Source organism: Aulostomus chinensis, chromosome 15 (genome assembly GCF_037954235.1).
Source record: "Aulostomus chinensis isolate RoL2024-O1b breed Wild chromosome 15, RoL_Achi_v1.0, whole genome shotgun sequence".
NCBI classification, from domain to species: Eukaryota; Metazoa; Chordata; class Actinopteri; order Syngnathiformes; family Aulostomidae; genus Aulostomus; species Aulostomus chinensis.
In genome coordinates, this window is record NC_141334.1 from 5884206 (window position 1) to 5902165 (window position 17960).

At 42.1% G+C, this 17960-nt stretch overlaps 1 protein-coding gene across 3 annotated transcripts in view; it reads right to left on the reverse strand.

Annotated features, from left to right (window-relative positions):
* jade2 (jade family PHD finger 2) overlaps nucleotides 1-17960 on the reverse strand; it is a 160524-nt gene that overhangs the window by 71072 nt on the left and 71492 nt on the right. For all 3 annotated transcript variants that reach the window (XM_086226383.1, XM_086226382.1, XM_086226381.1), the window contains one exon: nucleotides 1810-1964. In XM_086226383.1, coding sequence (XP_086082509.1) covers nucleotides 1810-1964 — 155 coding nt within the window. The remainder of the gene's footprint in view (nucleotides 1-1809; nucleotides 1965-17960) is intronic.

Here is a 17960-nt window from a genome sequence, read left to right on the forward strand (position 1 = left end):
TAACATGGGCACTTGGGGAGACTTCAGGCAAGGAGCACTGCTGGAATATGAATGCAAATTCCGCTAGTGCATTGCCTATTTCTCACTGAAAGTGTGTTTATGTACTTTAGTGTAACATGAGATTGTTTTGCAGCTTTGCGACTTTGTTCAAAATTGGGAGGAATATGCATCATAGCTTTAGGTGTGAAACTACAGTATATGAATGTTTCGTGGCGACACAGCCTTCATCAGGCTTGAACAAACTAAAAATGGCTGCAAAAATAAAAGTGTTGCATTGGCATTTTTTTGTTCAGCGTAGGTTTGACGGAATGTGCTATAATGCCGCAAGGCCTGAGCTATCATAACAAGCTTCTGCTCCTTTAAAGCCAACAGGTTTCTTTCTTAGGTTTCTGAAAGAGATCAAGTTTTGTCTCTGCAAAATAATCAGGAAATCAATATCACAACACCTCTAAATCCAACTGAAAATGTTCAAATAATCCAAATCACAGGAAGACCAGTATCAAGTTCAGTGTTTAAATAAACACTCAGCTATACATGTCTGGAGTATGCAGAGATGTGGGACAGAAGATGCTGAATAATCCTATCGTGACTCTGCAGCTTCACCCAGCCAATCAGCCGTCTGTTTGTTTGGTCTGGGATTGAGGGTTATGAGATAGAACCTGCTTCAGTGTGTGTGTGTGTGTGTGTGCGTGTGTGTGTGTGTGTCTTAGAGAGAATGAATCTCAGAAATAAGGCCTGAAGCGCCAGCGGGGATTTATAAACATGATTACTACACTTTATCTGAAAGGACTCAAACAGCTATCGAATAAAAGTGTGGAGATGGGAGAGATGCTCGGGGTCAGCAGTTGTCACCATGGCAAAATGGAGGCTGTAGCCAGGCAGGGGAGGGAGAGGAGACAGAAAACTGTTAAAGAGAAGACAAACTAACCCAATGAAGCAGGGGATGACAAAGAGGAGAGGAGTAAAGACAACAGGATGGATGGCTGCATATCTACGGTATAAGGAGGCATCCATCAGGACTCTCCTCTAAATATGACTTGGACTATGTTTGATGTGACATGTCTAATTAGGATTATATGAATGCAAACGAGCAGGGAGGGGGCGGGGAAAGGCAGATGTTAAGCTTCAGGAAAATTGCAGTGAGATCATATTTTATCATAGAAGACGGTCTCATTTGGCTGAAAAAGCTTTGTTTTCATTGCTAATTTTATTGGCCTGGGAGCAACTGATATTGTCTTGACTACAAAATAACTGAGGAAACTTTTTTTTGTAATTTTCTGTTTTTCCAGCACTTCACTCCCAAAAAGCAATTCTTCCTGAAGCCAACAGAGAATTTTAACATTTGCAGTTTTTACAAAGTTTCCACAAATTTCGATACTTTTTTTCCCCAGATTTTATAGCGTTGAAACCAGTTTTTGTAACTTTAAGAGAAAATTTTGAAAAATGATAATTCAACTGGTCTTTGAGGTGACTCAGCCCAAAAAACAAACAAACAAACAAAAAAATGCATTTGTTGGTGTCACCCTGTGAAGGTGCAGATTTAGTACTTTTCTCTGCAGATTTTTTTTTTATCATTTTACAATAAATATCACTTGAATTTTGGAAAAAAAAAATACAATTTGAAGAGTTTGAGGAAGCAGTGATTGACATGTTTTAATGATTATAACATGAGCAGTGCAATACAGGTGGCTTTTTTTTTATTGAAGTCCTGTATTTAAACAGATTTAGTACTGCTTTTAGGACTGATTTAATTCTGATTCAATGTATTTACTGAATATCATTCCAACATTAAGATAGTTTTCTACTCACCCATCTGTCTGAACTCGTGGTTGACCAGCTCCAGCCAGGCGACGTCAAAGTCATCCAGGTCGTAACAGCTGTAGGGCTGGGTGGGCGGTGGATGGGCGTGGCCCTCCCTCTCCTGCCGTGTGTGCGATGGACCTCCTGATGACTCTGGTAGTAACCTGGAAAACAAACACACACGGATGTGCAAGTTATTACATGGTCTGTAAACACAACAACACAACTTGTCTTGACAACTTCAAAAATCTGCCTCTGCCAATTGCTGACGGCACATAAAACTAAATCATGATGCAGAACCACCAGTACTGAAACGGTGCATTTTTTCCAGTATAGAAAGTCTTTTATTTTCTGTTGGATCTGGAAGTATGCTTAATTAACACCTCCAGCCTTAAAGCTTCTAAGGAGGAACGGTTGACTCAGTGTCTTGGCCTTTCTCGCTGCAGGTCTGCGTCACGGTCGCACAATTCAAATAATCAAATCAGGCTCTCAGTCGCTGGTAGAAGAGTTCAACATCAGCTGCTGAGGGGCACTCACACCCACTTTAACAGACGTTTCAAAGCTTCTCAGACCTCAGCCACAAGGAGACGCTACAGGTGAAGAAGGCACACACTCCCCCTGGTCCAGTACGCAAACAACACCTTTTATACAAATGATTTGAAATTCTATGCCGAAATATGCAAACGAGCTTTTATCTCAGCAGTACAAAATCGGAAATTGGATGAAGTCAAGCTCGAAATCCTCTACCTGGGCGACATTGTAGTGCCAAATGTTGTACAGAGAGGATTTTGGACATTTCCTACTTGTGCCGACAGGAAGCCTTGGTCACGTCACCTCAGCAATAATGAGAACTCACTCATCATTACTGCATTATTATATTCGTAGTTTTTAAACTCAACTACACACCCAAATATCCAAGACAGCATCATGCATGGCTGCGTGTTCTCACAGCGCATAGATAAGAACGGAGAACTTGTTCCAGGCGAGAACCTGGCCGATCCATCGGTGCCATACACCCAACTACCTTGCAGTTAACAACAAGGAGCCCAGGCAGGCGAACGAGTGGTGTGGCTTCATTCGTGACAACAGTGCCAGTTGTTGTCATGTAGTATGATCAGTGAAGAAAGGCTGGGACCAGCGGCACCACCAGCACCACTGCTCTCAAATCAGGCAGCCATCTTTTATGAGAAAACCTAATAAAAATCAAAGTTGCACAAATATTCTCCCCTTTCATCCATTTTAGATGATGACACAGTCTCGCCACAGCCAGCTTGACTCGCCCATCGGTTCCACATCCTTTTCTGACAAACAATGCTGTCATTTATTTTTGCATCTTCAAAAGTCCTGGGACAGCTGTCCCTTCTCTCAGAAGAATCCCCACTCTTGAGTTTCTGAGTCACATGCATCTACCCCCCCCCCTCCCCCCCCTCCCCCCGAATAATAGAAGTGGTGTTTTTGATGAAAATGTCTGCAGGCTATTTTTTTTCCATATCAAAATTGATCAGAAATCAATAATGGAATCTATACTGACTGATAGGGCACTCTGAACACGCTGTCAAGGACAGTAGTTATTGGGAACCGCTTGTTTATGTCTGGGGCCATCGCTTACTGGCTGGTCCTGACCTCACGGGTCACAACAACCAAATCAGACACATAAAAAAAAAAAAAAAAAAACAGAAAAAAACGCAGTAGAAACGACGATGAATGGAGTGGTTGACAGGAAGCTCCTCCAGGCAGTGTCTGGTCTCCAGAGCCTCGGGTCTGAATGTCAATAACAACAGCAGGAAATAGGGTCGAGAGCTCTGCTCGACCCACTGGGAACCAATAAAGAGTCAAACACACAAAAACATACACACACATGCACGCACGCACCCTCACACACACACTCACACACACACACACACACACACACACACACACACACACACGCTTCAATAAAACATGTGGATACTCTACAAGCTAATAGACACATACATATAGATAAAGCACATGCCGTCAGACACGCCACACCCGAATAAAGACAGCATACTCAGCGCTCCACAACAACTCAGTTGCATAGTAACACATGCGCACAGATGCACACACACACACACACACACACACACACACACACACACACACACACATTATTTACGCTCTTGCTTGCTGAACTTGTGTACCTCTGTGAGAAAAGGTGAAGCGCATCAGTGAACACAACAACAAAACAAACTCTCCATTTAGCTTGGCTCATTATCATCATCACCGCTGACAGCAGCATCATCATCATCATCATCATTATTATCATCATCATCTTCGCCGTTCCATCAACCCTACGGCGCAGTGACGTCCACCCAAATGACATATTGACACGCAAATGGCAATCAAATACTTTTCATAATTACAGTTTTAACACCAGACAAGGGTGTAATGTTCCTACCAAATCAAAACTAAAGCCTGGCTTTTGTTCCTGCTCTCTCTCCTCGTCCCTCGCCATCTCTAATTCATGCCTCACATCAATTCCTCCTCCTTTGGCTTTCTGGGATGTTTGTTGGCAAACATTTCCCACACATCTTGTCAGTGTTGTCTTGACTTTTATGTGCGGTTGCTCTGGATGCTCCGCTGGGATGAATTCATTTCCAGATCAAGCAACGACAACATCCAGGTCAAATTTGCATCAGTGATGATGCTGCTGCCTCCATTATTCCCAGCCACTCCAATCTGATTCATCGATGCACGCAAACGGCAAATCTATACTGCAATCAATTGGCGGGTAATTAATAGATCCAAAAATCATTGTGCGTAGACAAAAACAGAAAATTGAACCTTGTTATGTCCTGGGATCAGACTGATATGTGATACTGGACAGTCAGCTTGACTATCAGAGGAGATGAGAGTAAAAGGGACGGACACACACACACACACACACACACACACACAGAATAGGTATCTTCATGGCGACACCTTGTGTTATGTAATACTGAAAGCAACTTTAGTGTGTGATACCATTAGTGGGTGGTGCTACTGCATTATTAAACGATAAGACTATTGTCCTCGAACAAGGCGGAAAGATTCCCTGTCATTCCTCATGAACTCATAAATACTGGAAAGTATGTCAAAAGTTTCAAGCACAAGCAGATTCCTAGAAGAGATACACACAGGTTTCTTTTTGGTTTTTTCCAGGTTTTTTTGTTTTAGCAGAAGCCACAACGCACACGCACGCTAACCCGGTGCTAAGGGTCCTCAGACAGGCTTCATCATGGACACACAACGTGTGGGGTGATCAGTCAACACTGAGGACAACTGCGGTTCTCTGACTCTACAAACACACACTCAGGTGGGGATCAACATCAGGTCGTTCACCAGAGCTAAAAAGCCTCTGATGAACTTACAGGCTGCTGATGAGTTTTATTTGCATTTGAACGATGAAATGCCATTCACTGCAAACCAGAGTGATTACCCTCTATTATCGCTGTGAGGACTTGAAATGTCCCTTTTTTATGATGAGTTGATCTCCCTTTTTTACGACAACTTGAACTCAATTGCAATTAAACCTGGACAAAATGAATCTATCACAGGAAGAGGATGGAGTCAGCTCTCTTTTTTTGGTTTGGGCTGATATTAAAAGAATATATTCAAAACAGGAACTAAACACTGGCCATTAAATCATGAAAGCAAACACGGTGAGGAGTAAACAAGCATGAGCGTTTCCTGGACGCGCAGCAACGGTTTCTTAGATGACTTTTAACTTTTATATTCCCAAAACTCTTAATCAAAGATTTCGAGGTTACATCACCTTTAAATACAAAATAAAAAAGAGCTGCTTATTTCCCATAAACAATCAACTACGTTCCATTTTAAAACCATATCAAGATAAGAGAGGAATGTTTTTAGCACAAAATTATAATAAAAAAGAAACTTTTTGAAAACAGGTTTGTTTGTACTTGAGGATCCGACTAAGAGCAGCGGAGAAGGAATATTTGGAATCATATCAACACAACAGCTGAGTTGGCTTTGATCTAAATGGTGCGTCCCATTAAATATTTATCAGGAGGAACTGCACACGGTGGCTTTTGTTTCATAAAACAATGAAAACCAAGCACCCCCCCCCCCCCCCGCATCCCTCTGGCTTTGGTCTACTACGCAGGATGATGCGCCTCTGGAGAGCCGAGGAGGGTTTAAGTATATCTTGTGGTGTAACATGGCTGAATAAGATGTCATATGAGGTATAGGTTATTTATGGAGAGAGGGAGGGAGAGCTGGATCTGATACGAATAGTTCTCCAGTGGAAACAAACAGAAGGTTTGTTTTGTTTTTTAAGCAAGTTTAGCCCAAAATATAAATAAATAAATACATGAATTTAAAAAAAAAAAAAAAAAAAAAAGGTCAATCTCAGCTCAGTCTGGCCAGTAGATCATCTAGTCGCGTCTGACTCGGTAAACTAACAAGAGGGAAGTTTGCTTTTTCCTCCCAGCATCCATCTGTGTCACTTCCAATTATCACCTGCCTGCCGCTAATAGAAAACTAATGAACACAACAACAAAAAACAGAAGAAGAAAAAAAGCTCCGGCTTTAATTTCATTCTGGAGAAACTGTAAAATGGCCGTTTAAAGCAGACAATTTTGCAGAGAGAAGCTCTGAAGATACACTTCTCTGGTTCTGATTGGTTTTTAAGAATGGACGACTGAATAAAATATTGAAATACGAGTAAGACGCGTTTTAATGTTTGTTTTCGGGACATTTGCTGTGGTATTAAATGACCGTCTGAAAACATTATTGTTCCATTAGAGCACAGAACTGTCAAATCACCGTGAATTTGGTTCAGCGCGCATCAACAGTAAAACACTGATGATGGGAGATTTGCAGGGTGGAAGTTGTTGATTGGTTGATTTAATAATCTGACAACACAAAGAAATATTCTGAGGTAAAGAAGCAAAAAAAAAAAAAAAAAAAAAAAGAGAAAAATACACAAATTGATTAAAAACATACAGATAAAAAAGGAGAGAAAGAAGGCTATGAAAATGTCAACTTGCCTTGCAACTCCTCCCCCCCAACTCCTCGCCCGTATGTTTCTTACCACTGTGTAAATCTCACTTTCCTCCTTTTCATAAAATGTCAATAATAATCTTTTCTCAAGAAGGGATGAAGTGGCTGGTGTTTACAGAAGACATTTCCAGTGTGGGCAGAGCGACAGCAGCTGAACGCAGCTCTCAGTCTGACTCTCTGCCCACACAGGACACGTCTAGTTTAAACAGACATCTACTCCTGACAGATCATTTATGAAGAGCAGGAAGTGCCGCTTAAACCAGGCTGGAAACCTAAATGAGGCTAAACGGAAAAGAGGGAGGGGGGGGGGGGGGTTTGGATGACAGGTAGAAATGTAAGAAATGGAGACAGAAATAAAAACAAATGGGGAAAAATTAGGGATTAAAAAGGAAAGGTGAAAAGGATAAATGTATGGAAGAAATTGAGAAATGATGTGTAGGCAGAACTAGAATTACCATCTTGTGGTTGAACGTCTCCACCAGCTGAAGGTTACAGCCGTGTTGTTGCATTTTCAGTGCCACTGTGGTTGGGTTTAAGAACAAGAACTCTATGGTTTAGGGAAAGATCTTGTTTTGTGTCCCTCCACATCCTTCTATAAATGTTTCCCGCTCTCTGTTACGGTCATATGATTTCTTACTTTGTGTAGTCATAATTACTGTGGCCACTAGATGGTGTCAGTCACTCAAGATTATATATCATTTTAGGATCTCTGCGCTCGCCTCTTCCAGGAGGAGAGGCTGGTATGACCATGAGAGGCAGTTGGATTTGTGAGATCGCACTAGAAATTGTGAATTTATTAAATAATTCATTTCAGGGAATAAACAGGAAGACAGAAGTTACTGACAGACAATGGAAATGAAGAGTTTTGAACAATAATATTACAGCTATTTGCAATGTGTGTTCTGTGTTAGCTGAGGCTGTTTCCATTACATTTATATTTCGAAAATGTATGTAAAATGTCATGGCACCATTTACTGTAATACTGAATTAACCTTTTTGGCAAAAAGCTTAGCTTATAACTTTGACTGTCGACCACCAAAATCGAATCAGCTCAGGTGAACATTTGTACCAAATTTGGAGAAATTCCCTCCAGGCGTGGCTCCGATTTTGCTCGCACGAAGACGGTAACAGGACGAAAACCAATATCAAAGAAGAAGTTGCTTTTTGTCTGAAAATAAATGAAACCCAGCAGCCTGTTCCAAAAACCTTGAAGGTAGACAGCGTTTTATTCTGAGTACGGGATTAAAGCACTTGTTCAAACATAGCGTTCTTGTCGGATTCAAACAATCTCTACACCGTGTGGACAGTGTGTGTGTGTGTGTGTGAGAGAGAGAGAGAAAGAGAGAGAGAGAAACAGAGAGAGAAAGAGAGAGAGAGAGAGAGAGAAAGAGGGTTTGAAATAATATCTCATTCTTGAAATACCTCACTGTCACATTACGGCTGAGAAAATGGTGATTCCCTTTTTTTCCCTGTGATCCCCTCTTTCTTCGCCAAGTTTTCACACCAGACTCTGTGTGTTTGTGTGTGTGTGTGTGTGTGTGTTTGTGTGTGTGTGTGTGACAGTACGTGGTGCCAACAGCCCCTTATCCTTGGGCAACCCCTGTAAAATCCCCCACTCTAAAACACACTCCCATATCAGCATGCATACTAAAGCAGGGGAATCCGGCCGCGATCCAAACAGGACTCAGGGTTACAGGCCAACACTGCTGGTACCGCAGTGTGAGAGTGTGACAAAAAAAAAAGGGTTAACAACTGGTGAAACCTTGAAACAGATTAGATCACTTTTTTCTGGACCAGAGAGAGTAGTAATGAAGGCTGATCCAAACCCAACAGGCGCTCTGAAGCATTAAATGTTAACTGAAGTCCTGAGTTTTTTCTGATACGCTGCAAAGGTCTTACGGACCCAAAACCTAAAACCAGGACCCGTTCAGCTATGGATCCACTTTTAAATCAGTAAATGAGGCCCGGGTCCTGTTCCATAACCACCGAGTCTGTTTAATATTAAGCGTAATGGCCGAGCGGATCAGGCCATGATCAGACCGCACGAGCGAGACCTGCAGACTAATCTTGGAGCATCAAATGGAAGCACATTAGCAATGCTAACGTTAGCAGCTGTGGTAACAAACAAGCAATCATTAGTTCAAACGACAAAGCTGATCGTAAACAAGTCGCGTCTGTGACCCGTCACTGTAACAGCGAGTGGACTTAAGAGCTGAAAGGATGAGTGAATTAGCCAGGAGGTTTCAATCAGGGGGGAGGAAACCTGGAGGAGCAACTTCCTTGGCATGGAGGTTGGATTCTATTCATCACTGCCAGGCACAGAGGAAAACTACTGTGAGATCAGGTCAAACAAGAAGTTTTGTTTTGACAGTTAATGTTTGAATACCTATCAGTTGTGATCAGGTCCAATATTTCTCTTTTCAAAAACGGCCTGGGCCCAAGCTTTCCTATAAGAGACAGGTTTGGCGTGGGTTGTTGTTGTCGTGGTGGTGGTGGTGGTGTTGTCGTTGTTGTTGTGGTGTTGTTAATGATGTTGTTGTTGTGGTGGTGGTGTAAATGATGTTGTTGTTGTGGTGGTGGTGTAAATGATGTTGTTGTTGTTGTGGTGGTGGTGGTGGTGTAAATGATGTTGTTGTTGTGGTGGTGGTGTAAATGATGTTGTTGTTATGGTGGTGGTGGTGGTGGTGGTGGTGTTGGTGTTGTGGTGGTGGTGGTGGTGGTGGTGTTGTTGTTATTGTTGTTGTTGTTGTGGTGATGTTAATGATGTTGTTGTTGTGGTGGTGTTGTTAATGATGTTGTTGTTGTTGTGGTGGTGGTGTAAATGATGTTGTGGTGGTGGTGGTGTAAATGATGTTGTTGTGGTGGTGGTGGTGGTGTTGTTGGTGTTGTTGTTGTGGTGGTGGTGGTGGTGGTGGTGGTGTTGTTGTTGTTGTGGTGGTGGTGTTGTTGGTGTTGTTATTGTTGTTGTGGTGGTGTTGTTGGTGTTGTTATTGTTGTGGTGGTGGTGGTGGTGGTGGTGTTGTTGGTGTTGTTATTGTTGTTGTGGTGGTGTTGTTGTTGGTGTTGTGGTGGTGTTGTTGTTCTTGCATAGCCTCACTAGAATCAACCAGGAAAGAAGACAAAACTAATTCAATTAAACGCAAATGATCAACAACAAGAGCACTGGACACGGCAGAGTGTAAAGAATAATATCAGACTACAGAGATGAAACAACTGCCAATTTAAAAGCAGAATAAGATCATATAAACAATACAATCTCTTACACACACACACACACACACACACACACACACACACACACACACACACACACACAGCTTTGGAAAAAGAATTGGATTGACAAAACCAGATGGAGGTTAATAAATAGTTTATATGTACACACACACACAAACACACACAGACACACACAGTCCTGGATCGCTGTTAAGAGTTGCTTTGGAAAAGTGAGTCATCTTCATGTCATATTTATATGGGGACACACACACACACACACACACACACACACACACACACACACACACACACACACACACACACACACACAATGATCCCTTAGTGCAGGGAGTCATCTTTTATATCAATATGAAATAAATAATGCAATTATATCTCAAACACACGCTCTGACACACACACTGAGATAATGTTACTATCTTCATGGGGACTTAAATTGTTTTCATGCATTTATAGGCACTCCTAGACCTCCTAAAACCCCTTACAAAACCCTTAACCCGAACCATCACAAATGAATCCTCCACTCTGGTCCAGGACTGTGCTCAAATAAACCATATTAGACCCAACAAGTTTAGTTTGCTCCATTTTTGGACCTCACAAATGTAGTTAAACAAGCTTTTTACACACACACACACACACAAACACACACACACACACGCGCGCGCGCACACACACCAATGTGCAGTGATCCTCTGGAGCAGTGAGTCACCTTCATGTCAATGAAATCAATCATCCACCCAAATACACAAACATCATTTGCACAGTGACCTTTCCAAGATGACTCACCTGAGTTGTTTTTAAAAGCAATAAAGTACACACACACACACACACACACACACACACACACACACACACACACACACGCAATCATCTCTAGAAGTTTATTGAATCCCTTTTTTGTGGCCCTCTGCATCTTCTGTATTAATTACGAAACTTTTCCTCTTTAAAACAGGCTAAATAAACCAAAGCAGGTCAGATGATCACATTTAATGAAATATTAATCAGAAGACAGAGCAGGTTGCACATACTAATACATAAAACATAATATTTGCAGCAAAATGGAGAAGGCAAAAGAGGCCCTAAGAATGAGGAATTGCACTGGATTTTTCTCCAGAGACACTCAGGAGAGGACGTTATAGAGCTGTCCACTTGCTTTCTGACAGTTGGTGTAGGGGAGGTGCAGTGCAGAAACACCACAGTAATGAAAGCTGAGCACCAAAGATGGAAGGAGCATTTTTAAAAATGAGAATCCAGAGAATTACCATTTTAAGTAGGAGCTCATGAATGAAAAATGTGACTTCATTACAGTTTTTCTTCACTTTCTCCCCTTCTCTCGCTTTCTTTCTCTTGATTCGACCGCCTCTCTTGTCTTGCTCTCTTCACCTCCTACTCCTGACCGTATTGTCTACATTTTAGATATCACAAACAAATCATCTGAATCGCTGGGATTCCTCACTGAGGCCACACACCGTCTTTAACCTCTCGGTTGAATCCTCTTACTCAGTACAAGCTAAGCAGTTAGCATCATTGCGCCACGTCTAACTGCAGGTGGCGCTCCCTGCGGAGCTCCTCCGATGTCTGCCATGTTTACATGTTACTGTGTATTTCAGTGAGTAACAAGCTGGACTCCTGCTTCTCATGTTCATGTCGAATCATCACAATTATTTTGGATGCAGGCACAAATATCCCAGGATGCATTGCAGTACCAACAACAATAGCAACAGGTTATTATGTCAGTTGGGGGGTGGGGTGGGGACAGGACGGGGGACAAAACATCTTTAAAAAAACATGAGTACAACACCGGATCTGTTGCTCTCAGGGTCGGCCTACTTGCTGGTGTACAGTAGCTCACTAGGTTTCATCACGCTGGAGTCTGCTGACACAACTGGTTGCTTTAACTGGTTGATATCAGTCTAATGAAATTGTTACATATGAACCATGCCAGGGAGTTACACAACAGGTGCTGGGAAGCAGGTTACAGCCAGTTAAAGCTGTTGTTGTTGTGTGCTACCGTACGATAAATATTCAAGTATGTTGTTAGCGTGAATATCAGACTCCCCCCTGGATGATACTGGATAGTGTAACAATGTGAGGTGGTGAGGCATTAAATATTAAAAGGCACGATTCTGAAAAGCAATACAGTTTAAAATAACTGACCAATCAACCGGAAAAAAACGTTTTATGTTTGACAATAAGGTGAATCTGAATACATTTTAAATTTCAAACAGTGTGGCACAGGATTATTCAACAGGTGAATTTTAGCATTCAGTGTAATAACAGTCGATGCCAAAAATGAAACCATAGCTCATACACAGATTCACCCAGCCTGCCTCTCCTCTGACTTCGTAAGAGAATAACATCCTAACACTTTATTATTATATTAATAAAAATAATGGGATGGAGGTGCTGAAGTTAGTTTGCCCTTGAAATAACACCAGCTCGTGGACTTGAGGGGACTATTTTCAAGGATTCTTTCAACACAGGAAGCCAGCGTCAGTGTGTGTTTTACAGTGAGCTGCCATTTTGTTCTGTGGTTCAGATGCCAGTACAGTCGGCTTGTTGTCATGGATATGACTCAGACTTATTAACACCACTACTCTAAGGCACTGCAGGCTACCGCGCACACACAAACACCACATTCACATCCTGCCAAGTGCACAGATACTGAGAGTCACACATATATAATCTAAACTTAAACCTAAAGTTATCAAGGAGGGAAACAAACATGCAAACACACATGACCACACACATTCTTAGGCAGCAATGTGTGTCTGGAACAAACAAAAGGTGGAAAGACACACTGAAGCCCAAACTCGTGGTTTGTCACTTTATTTGCTTTCTTACTCGTCTCTCCAAACTCCCACAATTCCTCCAGGAACAGTACAAAAAACAACAACAACAACAAAAAAAAAACTAAAAAAAAAAAACTTTTGACTTTTTAAAAACCCCCTCCTCATACATGCACACGCGCACGCACGCACACACACACACACACACACACAGCCTTTCTTTCAGTCTTGTCCTCAGAAATGTGCAAACAATGTTAAACAAAAGAGACGAGGCCCTTAATAACAAGAGGAACAGACAAAGAGAGGGGGGAAGAAGAGAGAGAGAGAGAGAGAGAGTGAGACGGGGGGGGATAGGGGGTGTGTGTTTGTGCCTGGAGCAGAGTTTGGGCAAACAAGGCGGGGGGAATGTTTTCATTCATATTTTCCACTCAGTTAGTTGGGAGCCAGAGAGGCACAGGAGTGAGACACCGAGTCAGTGAGAGGAGCGAGACACACTGAAAGAGGGGACATGAAGTGGAAGTGAAAGCTAACAGCAGACATCGATTTATGTTTTTCATGTTTTATGGCACACTTCAGCTCTTACTCTGCATGTCTCCATTTCCCTGCCTTCTCCATAACCCCGCTTTCACACTATCCATCTTAAATACAGCCCCGGGTTCGATAAAACGTAATAGCATCTGAATACACCGAGGTCTGTAAAAATGAACTTGGTTTGGCTAAGAGAACAGAAAATTGCAGCATCTCACAGTGCGTGATTATGATGTAAGAAACACAAAGCATTGGTGGATACAAGAAACAAAAGAGGAGCCAAGGTCTCATTTCTGATCAAATTTTTACTAAAAAGAAGAAATGGCGGTTTTTGTTTCATCAACTGCCATAACTGCCGTCTCTCTTGACCAGCGTGGGAAATGGGATGCTAACGGAGTGCAATTCTCCTTCAACTTTCCAGCTTGGAAGCCGAACAAGAGAACAGTCTGCACACGGCAGCTGCACGAGGACCAAACATTCACTTCACTGACGTTCCCTGACACTTAAAGGTTGTTAAACTTCGTTATGAATTTGATGCATTCACTGATTGGACCACTAATAATGACGGTGTGCACTTTATTTTCACGCTCAGCTTCGACTTGTTAACACAGGTCATTGAAATGATGGTAATTCATGTTTTAGTTGCAGCTTCCAGCAATCCTTTTGTTCAGATGCACGTTGCAATGCGCGCATCAGCTAGGCAAAAACTCAGGTTTCATTTTGCCATTTTACACATTTAAAGTTAATTCCCTACCACTGAAATCCTCTCCAAAGAGAGAGAGTGTGCTGTTCTTTTAATAAAGGAGAAGATTAAATGCTTTGAAAGGTCATTTAGCCTCAGATATGATCGAGGAACCTGACCCGAAAAAGGAGCCGCCTATCGTAACTCAACCTGCACCTCCCATCTTTGCCATCCCCCTTTTATTTTCTGCAGTTAAAAAAAAAAAAAAAAAAAAAAAAAGCCACAAATGTTGGTGTTTTAAGTGATTTGCAGAGCCGGATCTGAATGAGTTAATCCCACTTTGTTTACATCCAAATGCATTCATGATCACAGGTGTTCAAGTTGCAAATGAAATGGAAACCAACTTTGAAAAGTGTGTCTTCATACCTTAATATTCATTTCTCAAGCCACTGAAGGAGGTGAACTTCAAGGGACAAAGATGAGCATAACTTTTTTTTTTTTTTTTTACATTTTGCAGTCAAACTGAACTCTCTTGGGAGAAGACACTGTAACTTTCTCAGCACAGGCAGGGAAAAGTAGCTGCCAAGTGCTTGGTTACTGCACAAGCTGTTCAGAAGAAATTAGATTATCACTTTTTTGGAAGCAGGCGCCGTTTTCTTGAACTCGTTCAAGAGAAAGTGGCGAGTCTGAAATGCATTAGCACATTTGTCCAGTGTGGTGACCGTAAGAATTTCAATGACTAGCAGGGAGGACGTGCTTTAAGGGAGGAGAACTATCCCTTTAAGTGGTTCACAGGCGATTTCCAGGCAAAATTAGAAACACATTACTACACTTTAATGTCATTCTCTACAAGTTATTGAATCAGAGTATAACTATCAACTGACCACTTTAATCATCCCAATGCACCACAAAAACAAGGATCTGTAGAACAAGAGAGGAGTGCTGCAATAATGGCAGGGCAGGAATGCCACCCGACTGAGCTGCAATGTTCCCTATGTTCCTTTGAGGGGGAAACACTAATACCCCTTTATATAAATGATTACACAATACTGCCTGTTCACAGGGAGGCAAGGGTGGGGATGTGTGTTAGGGAAGGGGAGGTGCCCAGACAAGCAAATACACACACTGATAAAAGCATGAAAAGCCAGAAAAACAAAGAAAGCCATGCACAAAAAAAAAAAAAACAGCTTAACAGACAAGTGAACATAAACTGCCAGCCATGGCAAACACGCAGTGAATGATGGAAGACGTCTTCATTGTGCGGCGCCGTCAACAAATGCTGCTCCTCGATGGAGCTCTCGGCTCCACAGACCCCCCGCGCCGTGGAGAACCTCATTTAACCTCAAATCTATTGGACATGCTAACGTTGAGCATTTGATTGACACAACAGCAACATGGAAATAGTCTTAATTAGTGGGGCAATGTTGTGTTATCAGTTAAATTGTTATGGTGCAACTATACCTGAAGTGAATCATTCATTCATGGGCACAACTGAGTGGAGTCATGGTTCAGTCAACCGACATTACAAGGAAATAAATATCTAAGCATCAGGAAATGTCAAAAAAATGTACTCCAGTATATAATAAAATTGTTAAAAATGAAAAAAAATGTTACAGCTTGGATTTATGCAGCTGTCACAAACAGTTCAGCTTGATTGTGGCCTTTGGTTTACAAAAATGCTAAAAAAGAGTCTCCACAAGGACAGTCCAAGGATCCCGGATGAGGCCCCATTTGTGGTGCGACCCAACTCATGGGCCACAGCGTGGAGGAAACTGACAGCAGAACTGACAAAATAAGGGGCTTACATTTAAAAAAAAATCCACAATAAAATAGTCAAAGAGAAGGATAGAGAATAAGAGCGTGTCAGCATGACTTCACGATGAGCACCGGCAGCAGGAGTGCGATAACTCCTGCAAGCCTATGCAGGTGTGGCCCATTCGGACGATAAACGCCACGCAAGCACCACCAAAAGACTCTCGCACTGCCACTGCGAGGCTGCAAAGGAGCGGAATATCAAGCTAAACCACTGGACCAGATACCCGTCCTGAACCTGACGGGATCAATCCGTGCGTAATGGACCTTAACCAAGATCGGACAAAGAACTGAAAAATGATGTCTGGTTTTGTGCTACAGTTGGATGGAAAACGGTGGCCCCAGCTACACTGTGATCTGCGCATAGTGGATGAAGTTGTAGAGAGACGTTGAGATACAAAACAGGAAAAAGAGGTAAAGGTGGCTTTTATCATGCTTCCATTGTGGGAGTTTCTCCTCTTTGATGTGTCAAAAGAGCGTTCAACATCCATTTTTTAGAATCCACACAAATTTCAACAAAAAAGAGACATTAAGTGCACTTTACCCTGCAGTTCTCATACATACAGCAAAACACATAATCAGTCTCTGCTTGCATATATACTCCCATGTTTTTGCATGATTCAACTCCCACTTTCCTCTCAACCCTGCAATGAATGCAAATGCATGTGTGAGAAGAGACCGGGTTGCCGTTCCGTGCTCCTACAGCAGGTAAAATGCAGTTTCAAACATACGGTACCATATCTTTTGGTGCATATTGCAACAAAATTATGCTTTAAGCCGCTGCTATATCCTGCACATCTGCGCTGTTGTATTCTTAGTCATATCCCGAAGCCAATATGGTACAAATATAAAATAACTTCTCACATGCTGTTTGAACCGAACATGAAAAAGTGGTTTTCCACAACTGAAACTGCATGTCTGTTACATATCAATGTACTCTCTTTTTTTTTTTGTATCTTAAAGCTGAATACCACATTAAAGAAAAAAAAAAAAACATTTGACTGTCACATGCTATTTGAGGATGTCCCAAGATCAATGTGAGGATGATGAAAACAAGAAGATTGCTCCACTATATTTTGACAGCTTTAGCTACCCTGTGGTACACTCTGAGATTACAGCCTGGGGTTTGAAAATGTGACTCCTCATTCTGATCCAATAAAACGCAGCAGAAAGATAGACTGTGGAGCAAATAAAAGGTCTTGAGGAAAAACATGTTGACAGGCTTTCAGTCTGATAACACAGCTTCGCCTCTGTTCTTGTGTGTGTGTGTGTGTGTGTGTGAGTGTGTGTGCGTGAGCGAGTGTGTGTGTTTAATAACACAGTGTTGGTGAATATAAGATTGTGTCTCATGCAAGTTTTTCTGAAAGCAAATTGCATCTGAAGTGTGGGTCTCTCTGCGTGCATGTGCGTGTGTGTGTGTGTGTAAAGGTGTGTACGAACAGGCTCAAACTCTCATTACATTCATGAGGCAGCGCACACACATGCAAGCTCATTGTATGTGTGCGCACATGTGTTTTACTCCTGTGCTTTTGTACGACAGATCAGAGTAAGCGTGTGGGAGTTGTTTTAAAAAGCTCCTTTGAAAGATAAGAGACCAGACAGAAAGCAAAGAGATAGCAAGCTACTGAGGGAGGGAGGGGTAGAGAGAGAGGGAGAGCGAGATAGAGAGAGAGTGAACGAGAGAGGGAGAGAGAGATAGAAAGAGAGGGAGGGAGGGGGAGAGAGAGAGAGAGAGAGAGAGAGAGAGAGAGAAGGGAACATTAAAAGCAGCAAGATGATGCAGAGATGAATTTCTTCCACGTACAGCCCTGTTTGGATGATGTCATGGAAGTCACAGTCTTAAAATACTGTGTGTGCATGCGCATGCATGTGTGTGCGTGTGTTTGTGTGTGTGCATGCGTGTGTGTGTGTGTGTGTGTGTGTGTGTGTGGGCATGTTTGTGTGCATAAATTGCTTTTCGCCCACTTTGGGATAAGAAAGAGTCGGTTTAGTCCAGGATCAAATGCAATCTACTACAGTGTATATGTGCTATGTATACACACAGACACACACACAGACACACACACACACACACACACTAAGCCCTTTCCTGACTT